The 9,895-nt window shown below is 36.9% G+C and overlaps 2 protein-coding genes across 2 annotated transcripts; both read right to left on the bottom strand.

The window, feature by feature from the left end:
* Positions 1–230: 230 nt before the first annotated feature.
* Positions 231–713, bottom strand: LOC120005970 (non-specific lipid-transfer protein A-like). The gene is made up of 2 exons (XM_038855848.1): positions 383–713; positions 231–265 (listed from the first exon to the last, which is right to left on the bottom strand). Exons 1-2 carry the CDS (start codon positions 711–713, stop codon positions 231–233), a joined length of 366 nt encoding a protein of 121 aa, XP_038711776.1.
* Positions 714–5,988: 5,275 nt separating this feature from the next.
* On the bottom strand, positions 5,989–8,305 carry LOC120006618 (elongation factor 1-alpha-like). Its single transcript, XM_038856716.1, has one exon. The coding sequence runs from the start codon at positions 7,063–7,065 to the stop codon at positions 6,466–6,468; it is 600 nt and encodes a 199-aa protein (XP_038712644.1). The 5' UTR covers positions 7,066–8,305; the 3' UTR covers positions 5,989–6,465.
* Positions 8,306–9,895: the final 1,590 nt, after the last annotated feature.

Raw genomic sequence — 9,895 nt, 5'->3', positions numbered from 1 at the left:
TATGAGAGAAAAATGTAGGTTGTATTTAGGAATAAATGAGAGAGACCGAGAGAGAGATCAACACAATTGCGACCGTTGCATAACAATATTATTGAAATCATAGTACAACTCGGTGTATATATCACCAAATTACCATATAATATCTCTGATGACATCACAAAGAAACTTTTGTTTTATGAAAAGTGACGATAAAGATTATTGCAAGAACCCAAAACTCCCTTGCGCTTTATTCATTGCACGTCCTGAAATTCATTATCAGTTAACCCTGCACCATGGCAAGCAATAAAAAACACAAGTTAATTAACACTGTTCATAACCAAAAAGTAGTCCAAAAGTACCAAATAAGGAAGAATGAAAAAGAAGAAAAAAACTTACTTGGTACAATCGGTGTTTTTGGAGATGGGAACGCTTGTGTCAGCGCCGCATTTTTGAGGAAGAGAAGAGGCTGCATCTTGGTTTATATTTGGGAATTTAGCGACAGCTTGTTTGAGGCAGTTGCAAACCGTTTGCCTATCCGCAGTTGTTGGAGTGATTGCCTTCAAATTCTTGACAACTTCGCAACAAGCTGGTGTGAGATTGCTGCCTGAAATGAGGTATTGCGTGCAAGCACCCAACGATGACTCCACTTGCCCACAACTCGGCACTGCCTCTCCTGGCTTGGCCATGGAATAAACCATGACGACCACCACTAATATAACTGCAGCTTCCTTCATTTTTGTTTTCCTATTAAGGCTTTAAGCTAGTTGTGGGAATATATCTATCTTCCTTGGCTTCAGACTGTGAGGAGAGACTTCTATGTTTATATAGTGTTTTTGGTTACTTGTTACCTTTGAAGTTATGCGTCATGGAAGTTAAGAGTGGTGTGGCTTCTTCTTTACGCCTTAATGCGTCACTTTGTTTGCCTCGAACATCAAAGAAGACAAGGTGGTAGATGATGAGCACCTCTTATTTTTCTTACAGGTTCTTCTTCCATGAGAGTACTCCTGTCAACAACTATGTCAGCATTGGTCGTTCTTCCACTAGCGAAGACTAACCTTCTCGTTTGCAAGTCACAAATTATTGTTGGATCACTATTACTTTTTCTGTTGGTTCAAATGCATAAGACCCATCACAATCCGTTTTTGTTAATAAAACAAATGTTTAGAACTTTTTTTTTTGTCCTATAGAGAATATTTTTTAATTTTAATGGACCTTATAGAACAAAACTTATTGGAACAAAATTTTTAGTGGAGAGACTTATCACTAATTTTCCCTCTATTTTTTTATTTTTTTGATAATCAGGATTGTAAGATGTTGGGTTAAGAATTTCATAACAAATCAAATTTTACTAAGAGTACCCAAAAAAAATTAAAAAATATATATTCGACAGATAGAATTTCCAGAATTGGACCCTGATATAATTAAAAGTGGAGAAAGCATGTAATAAATCTATGAGTAGTGATAATTGGCCCAAGTTTTGGTAACCCTATCTAGCCCAAGTCTACATAGCATGGCCATGTCACAATCTAGTTAGCAAAAATTTAAAATTTAAAATTTCCCTCTCTCTTATCTTTTTTCTTTCAAGAATCTATCTCACAACGACACTCTCTCCCTTTTTCTGTCTCTCCTTTCCCTCTCTCTCCACCTCACGATGAAAACAAAAGTCAATTATCCGGCCATCGATCATGGTCGCCGACTCATCGAATTAAACCATTGGAGTGCCATAACTCATCCCCAGCCTTCGTTTGCCACCAACATCCACCAATTTCTCCAGAATCTAGCTTCAAAGTCGTGGTACAAACGAAGTTTTTGGAGCCCGATTCGACCACCGTAGGCCACCCCTTCACGAACCAGCACCACCGTTGTAATTGCCTTAACGAGCCCTACAAGTTTCAGTCCTTGGACAATCGGAATAGTCGTCAGAATTGTTATTTCATTGATTCAATATGTCATTCCATTGATTTTTTCATAGATATGTATTGATCGGTCAGAATGTGTAAAAAAGGTTTTGCACTTCCAATCCTTTCTTATTTCCTCGTCTCTTACCACTTAAATTATGAGTTTTGGTTGTTTAATTTTACTATATACCTCTTTGGACGAAGGATCTCTATATTTATAACTGGAATTGGTGGTTCCATTGTTTTAATCAGTGAAATGGCTAAAATTCACTATTTTAAGTTCAACAATCAATCTCAAAATATTATTCCATTGTATTAATTAGTGGAATGACTAAAAATCCACTATTTTAAGGTCAAGAATCAATCTTATAATGCTATTCCATTGTATTAATCAGTGGAATGGCTAAAAATCCATTATTTTAAGTTTAATAATCAATCTCGGAACGTTATTCCATTATATTAATTAGTGGAATGGCTAAAATTCCACTATTTTAAGTTCAATAATCAATCTCATAACATTATTCCATTGTATTAATCAGTGGAATGACTAAAAATCCACTGTTTTAAGTCGAAGAATCAATCTCAGAACATTATTTCATTGTATTAATAAGTGGAATGTCTAAAAATCCATTATTTTAAGTTCAAGAATCAATCTCATAATGTTATTCCATTGCTTTAATCAGTGGAATGAGTAAAAAAATTGTTATTTTAAGTTTAAAATCAATCTCAAAACGTTACTCAATTGGTTTAATCATTAGAATAGGTGAAAACCCATTTTTTTAAGTTCAAGAATCAATATGATAAATTTAAACTCAATAATCAATCTCAGAACAACAAAAATGACAAAATATTTATAGAATAAATAAGTACAATCTGAAGATATTAATCCACTTCAAAACCCACCAAATTTGCAATAACTTTTTTACAAAAATAGTTCAACAACAACCCCAATATAACCCACTTGAGCAAAATGTATCAACATTCAAAGCATACCCACTTGAAATTGGTGTTGAAAAATCAATCAAATGACAAAAAAAGATCAAGGGAGTAAATATTCCAACGACTATTCCGGCTGTTCAAAGGCTATGACATATAGAGCTCGTCAAGGAGATTTCAACAGTGGTGGTGGTTCGTGGAGGGGTGGCCTATGGTGGACGGATTGGCCTCCGAATCTTTCGATTGGTCACAACTTCAAGATGAGATTTTGATGAAATAGGCTACTGTTGGCGGCAAACGAAGGTTGGGGATGAGCCAATGTAGGGCTGGGACTGGGTTAGGTCGGTTGGTTATCGGCCAATTATCGGCCCGACCCGACCAACCTACTTTGCTCTAATTCCAAAACCATTACCGGCCCGACCTTTGTGGGTCGATTGTTGGTAGGCAACCAGCTTTGTCGGTTGCTCAATGGGTCGATTGTTGATAACAACCGACCTCATGGCTCTTACAAATTCTAATATCGAAAATTCTGAATAGTTTTAAGCATTCTGCATAATTATAACAAAAACAAGTCTTTAAACATCTAATGCAATGCAGAACCCATAAAAATGAATATTCATCATTAATAATTTAATAACAAAATAAATTCAAAGCAAAGAAATTCTTGAAATAGAACCAATGGAGAAAGGCTACGGAAAGTGCCTTATTGCAAAGAGGAGAAGTCAAGAACTAGACGCATGCAATCGGTGTTTCGCTTCTTGAGTTCTTCCTCATCCATTTCTCTTTCACTATACCTCGATTAATCAAATAGGAGAACAAGACTTGAAAGAACAGATGTCGATGAGATATGAAAAGCAGTGGATCTACTGAAATCGAAACGAATCCCTGAAAAATCTCCACCCACAGTGGATCTACGCTTCCACCTGCTACACCGGTGACAATTTCAATGTCTGGTATTCCCATGAGATCAAGGGTTGCTGCTGGGACTATTCCAATTGGGTGATTTTTGACGATGAGAGATCGGACCATGGCATGCAGAGTGTCAGCTACCTTCCTTCTCTCTGTGAAGAATCGTACAACTTCTTGAAGTCTTTTAGCATGCCCTAATGCAAGAGCCCTTCGGCTCTTGTTCATCTTGGTCTTGGACTTATATTGGCATTCATTGTTGAGCTTATTAACATCTTTGTTTGATTATATATATGGGCCTTGTATTACACTATTAGTCAACCATGGTCCAAGTCCAGTTAACATCTTATTACTTAATACTTTTTTTTAATGGTCAGTTGGTCGATAATATCGGCCAACCGACATTTGAGTATTTAAGAACCATCAACCGACCAACATATGATGGGTCGATTGTCATTATCGGCCCAACTCCCGTGGGTCGGTTGACGGTAGAATACCGATTGGTCGATAATGGGTCGATTGATAGATAATGGCCGATAATACCAACCCAGTCCCAGCCCTAAGTCAAGGTGCTCCGACGTTTCAGTTCGATGTGTCGTTGGCTCTGATCGATGGTCGAACGGTCAACGTTGAGGTATGGTGGTGATGAGAGAGAAAGGGACAAGAGAGAGGAAAGAGAGAGAAAGTGATTGTGAAAGGGAGATGAGTAAATGTAGGAGAAAGGGGCTTTTAAATTTTGAATTTTAAAAAATTGTCCAACTTGGATGATTACATGGACATGCCATGTAGACTTGACTTGCTTTGGGTCACCAAATCTTGAGCTCTATATCATTTTCGTAAATCTATACTAGCAAGACCGGAGGTTGGGCAGATTTTTTTTAAAAAAAAATACACTTCTACTATATATACTTATAACAGGCCAGTAGCCCATAGATACAATACATATGACACAATACCCATAAAAAGAGGCTCATAAAGCCCTAATATGGTAATATGCTTGTGGCCCTAATACAAACAGGCCCATAGTTCGTAGAGTTATGTAGGGGTGGAAGTTTGGTGGTTTGGTTTGGGTTCGGTTTGGTTTTAGTCAAACCGAATATTTTCGATTTCATACTTAAGTAAACCGGACTAGATCATTATACAAACAGAAACGAAATAAACCAAACCACATATTTCGATTTTAGTTTTCAGTTTAAATCGGGAAAACTGCAAGTTATAACTACTGAATCTCATCGTATATTCCTGAGGAATAATGCTTGAGACCCCCAAAAGATCCCCATTTAATGTGGAGTGTTGGATGGGAAGTGGGCCCTACATGTGTGTTTTTAATCAATGGCTATTTTGACGCCACATAGATTTGGGAGACTTTTGGGGGTGATATTTTGGGGGACTCTAGCATTGTCTTATTCCTGAGTCCTCCATTCAAGGCATTAGGCTTAAAATTAACACTTGAAAACATAGAATACACTACCCAATCAAGAAAACTACTTACAAGACAATCACTGTCTAATATCAAAAGCACAAACTCAAAAAATAAAGACAATTCCTCATTTATCTCCACCACTGAATCTCTACTCCCCATCTTTCGATTCCCTGAATTTTTTCCTTCGTCTACTGTTATTGTAAAACATGATCAAATTGATCAAACTAGAGAGACTGAGAGAGGTGGAGGCTAGGGATAGAGAAAGTTGAGATTAGATTGAAAGAAGATCGGAGTCATGAACAGGAAAAGCTAAAAAGACAGGATTCTCACCATCACTTCAAGTCAGGCCTCAGATTAGAGGGGGTTGATGGACATGAAATTAGATCTTTTCTTTAGAGAGAGGTGGAGGTCAGGGAGGATTGAGGAGTATTCTAGAATGTAGACTTTTGTAAAGTAATAATGGCGTATAACTATAAACAACCAAAATTCAAGGCTCTAGGGTTAGGGCTTTAGTTTGTTTTACACCCTTAGAGTTAAGCAATGAATACCGTGTATTACGCAGTGCCGTAGCCCTTAGTCATCATCTTCACACTTTAGTCTTCTTGTGCAAGGCACAGCCACAACGTTGTTTGACAGTTCGTTATTGACTTCCTATGGCCGTGGACTGTTTTGTTTACTGGGTGCATGAGTTTGATACGAACCCCGTTCGAAACTTAACATTGCAAAGAAGAAGGAAATGACAGATGAAAGAAATACAAAGAAAAACGAAAGAGAAACAATGTGCAATTTCATTCACATTATCAATTATGAGAAAACACCAAACAGACTTTGCCCTTAAAAGAAGAACACCACAGACAGGTATGTGCCCATTAACCAAAATACCCAATATGACCCTGAGATCATATCAATACTCCCCCTTTGACCAAGTCCTTGTCCACAAGGACAACATTGCTACAGCAAAAGGCTTACAACTCTAAACAATATAGAAGGATATGGTATGCCTGTAATAACAATTGTCTCGAAAATGGAAGTCAGGGAAAGTGATGAATTCTTTATAAGCCAGCTAGAATCAATAAGACATTAGAGTCCTCCAGGATCGAAAGGGAAACCAGTGGCATCATTAGCAAGGCACACTATTGCATTCCTCAAAGTACTCCAAGTAGCAAAATGAGCTTCAAGTCTCAATGTGACAATATTATCTTCAAGATCAGAAGCTGGTCATGTAATTAGCAGATAGGTCCATTGTAAGTTTGAAGGAAAGGCTCATTACCTACAGCAATAAACTTCCTAACTAATTCAAGTCTCACAAAATCCGTGAGCTTGTCAAATGTCTTCTCCAACTTGATACAAGACTGTAAGTCTAGCAATGCCAAACTTCTTATCATCATTGGCACAGAAGAAGATATCCAACCAAAACAATCCACCAGCCCTCAAAATTTGTTCGATATCAATCATTAAGAATTCCATCTTTTTTGGTCTCTCACCAACAGTTATCCTACTCCCAGCATGAGCCAAATCGAATACGTTGTTATAGAATGAACTTTGATATAAACTCAAGTACAAAGGGAAAAGGCCTCGTTTAACAACCAATTCACTAATTGGGGCATCAACATTGTTCAAAAATTTTAGCTCTTTTCCAAGCTCCTTACCAGAATGCCTGTCGATCTTAGTCAAGATCTCAACAAACTTAACAACGATATGGGATGTGTGGCAATCAAGGACCGAGGCAAAGCCATTTCCAATCTGTCCAAGGTGGTTTATGATGATGATCTGAGAAGTGAAACTGGTAGCCTTCTCAGTAGGATAATTTTTGGAGTCAGAAACAACAAAACCACGCTTCAGCTTCTTCATAGCAATGTTCTTAACATTAACATGGATAACACCAATTGCTTTAACCAAACCTGAATCAATTAGACCCTCCATAGCTTTCCATACTTTCTTCAATCTACTAAGATATTGTCTATACTCACCCCAAACTTTGAAGGAGGCTTAGTTCTATCAGTTGTATACCCAAATGAAAATATATCAAACCATTGCATCAAATATAACTCCAAGTTTGTGACTCCAATATTCTTAAGCGAAACTCTAACATAACTACTCTCAATCTTATTAAGTGAATTCATAGTATAATACAACTTGGAAATCAAGAAAACATCCTCTATTTTCATAAAACTTTGAAATGCTCCAACCAGTGTTTTTCCAACATTAATATCATTTCCATAAAGATGTGCACAATCTATACCAAAGTTAACATCAGAAAATTTTACTAGCTCTAATTCTTCAAGTTGACACTCAAAAGAACCAACATTGTACTCATCACAAAGATTGGATTTAGTTTTCCCTGCACAATTTTGAAGCTCTAAAGTTATTTGCCTCAACTTAGATTTTTTATTGTAATTCACTAAGAATCATAAGTATCTAAATCCACCAGAATCAAAAGCTTGGTATGAAAATCTCTTTTCACTCTCTTGTAGTATAGAATCTCTATCATAAAAAACACAAGGTTCCATACCTGTTTGAAGAATTTCTTCAAACACCTTGTGTACATCTACCAGGACAGGTTTCGGATTGAACTCCTCGTCTACTTTTGATCCTTGTATTTCACAAATGGCTGAGGAATCCTCACTATATTTTGAACTTTTGGTTTCAGAAATGGAAGGCTTCTCTACAGATTTGGAGTTATCAATCACTATGAATTCCGTCAATTTCTCAATTGATTTTGGATCATTGCTCTGCAAGGTTTTCGTACAAGATGATTTATCTTCGCTGGTTACATTAGTGATCTTCATTGGTTCTTGTTCTACAAATCGACACACAGGAAATGCGAACCCCAACTCCGATCGTTCTTCCTCTGCCAATGGATCTTGATCCTGAAAGTTCTGATCAAGTCACAGCGCAGGCTTTCGAATCCAGTGGACAGTGTCAGATCTATTTGTGATTTAAGAGAGTTTGCAAGATTGGTGATCTTAATAGTTACAAGATTATGTAGATTTTCGAAGGCAGCATGAATCCGTTCAATGGAAGCTTCAATGTTGTTATCCATGGCGTGTGTGGAGGAAATGTATGCACAGGAAAAGGCTCTGATACCAATTGATATGAACCCCGTTCAACCTTAACTATGCAAAAAAGATGGAAATGACGGATGAAAAAAATACAAAGAAAAAAGAAAGAGAAACAATACGCAATTTCATTCACAATATCAATTTAAAAAAACACCAAACAGACTTTGCCCTTAGAAGAAGAACACCACGTGACAAGTATGTGTCCATTAACCAAAATACCCAATATAACCCTGAGATCATATTAGAGTTATACTCCGACTAGTTTGTCTAAAGAGTCTCAAATTGAGAGTAAACCTAATGCGGTAATGCCTGCTTTGTGCAGAGTACAGTGAAGTGTTGTATTGTACTACTATTAATTTTTGTTTTTGTATTGAATTGATTGTTGATCGGCGCTCCTATTTACACCCCAGTTTTTTGCTTATTTCACCCCCTTGTTAGATTTAAATGTCAAAAAGGTGCCTTGATTTTTGTTCTATGTGGCAGGTTTTGAGACATAAAGAGTGTGTTTGGTTGTAGTTTTGAAAACAGTTTTATATTTTCAAAAAAAAAAAGTGCATAAAAATTTGTTTGGCACATGTTTTTACCATCTTATTTTCAAAAAATTGAAAACTACTTCTAGTTTTCAAAAAGCAAAAAAACAAAACAACTAAATCAAGTTTTGAAAAATTTTGGTCAATAAGTCAAAGACCAATGACAATTTTGTAAATAAAATAATCTTCATCATCTCTCTTCTCTCTCCTCCTTTCCTCTCTTCTCTCTCCCTATGCACCACCACCTTCCCACGGCACATCGTCATCTGGTTACCGATTTGGAGCATCGGGCCACTGAAATGAAGCTCTGGACTTCCACCATCCATTTTCAACCGAGGCCAGCCGTTAAAAGCGACCATGCTCGCCAGAAATTCCTTCACAAGGTCAAGACCCACCGTAGCTTCAAATGCCCGATCCAAACGCTATATGAGTCATCAATAGTCACGACAACACCAGAAAGGTTGCTCGTCAGAGCACTACACATTCCATGCCTTGACAGGTCAGAACGGCCACATGAGGCTGGAGATTCGACATTGACTTGAACCGGGTCAAAATGACCCATATTTCTGTATTTGAATCTTGTGGTTTCAACAAGAATGCGCCTTTTGAGAACGGGCCTTGGGTAACAATAATGGGCCTTGATCACAACAAATTGGGACAAAAATTGAAACCAAAATTTGTTTTCAAAACTAGTTTCAAAATGCTTTTTGGAAACTAAAAAAGGAAACTAATCCCAAACACACTGAAAGAGAGTGACGTCAAGCTTATGGCTAAAGTTTTTGTTTTTTAAAAAAGTTAAATGACACAAAATGATGAATGATATGACAATGATGGCCATATCACATGGTAACAAATAGACAAAAAATGGTGAATGACACTTCCACCGTTGACGGCCACATCTGGCATTCAAATTGGTTAGATAAATTTTTTTATTTATATAACATAATTTTATTATATTAATTTGGGAGCTTAAAGTATGAGAGGAGACAATGATTTATTTATTGAAGACACATTTATGCATGTTACATCTTTATTTTTCCACTACTCATACAAATTACGTAAATTATGACACAATGATTTCAAAAGGAAATGTAGAACTACTACACTGATTGTATGCTACAAGTTGTTCGATAAATGGTGTAACCCATGTAGCAACACAAT

This window comes from Tripterygium wilfordii, chromosome 9 (assembly GCF_013401445.1).
Source record: "Tripterygium wilfordii isolate XIE 37 chromosome 9, ASM1340144v1, whole genome shotgun sequence".
Lineage (NCBI taxonomy): Eukaryota > Viridiplantae > Streptophyta > Magnoliopsida > Celastrales > Celastraceae > Tripterygium > Tripterygium wilfordii.
The sequence above is the reverse complement of the archived record's forward strand: the minus strand, read 5'-3'. Positions and strand labels throughout refer to the sequence as shown.

Coding starts and splice junctions, on each gene's coding strand:
- LOC120005970 (XM_038855848.1), bottom strand. CDS start 713: ATGAAGGAAGCTGCAGTTATATTAGTGGTGGTCGTCATGGTTTATTCC. Junction 266..382: donor CATCTCCAAAAACACCGATT/GTACCAAGTAAG, acceptor GCCATGGTGCAG/GGTTAACTGATAATGAATTT.
- LOC120006618 (XM_038856716.1), bottom strand. CDS start 7,065: ATGGAGGGTCTAATTGATTCAGGTTTGGTTAAAGCAATTGGTGTTATC.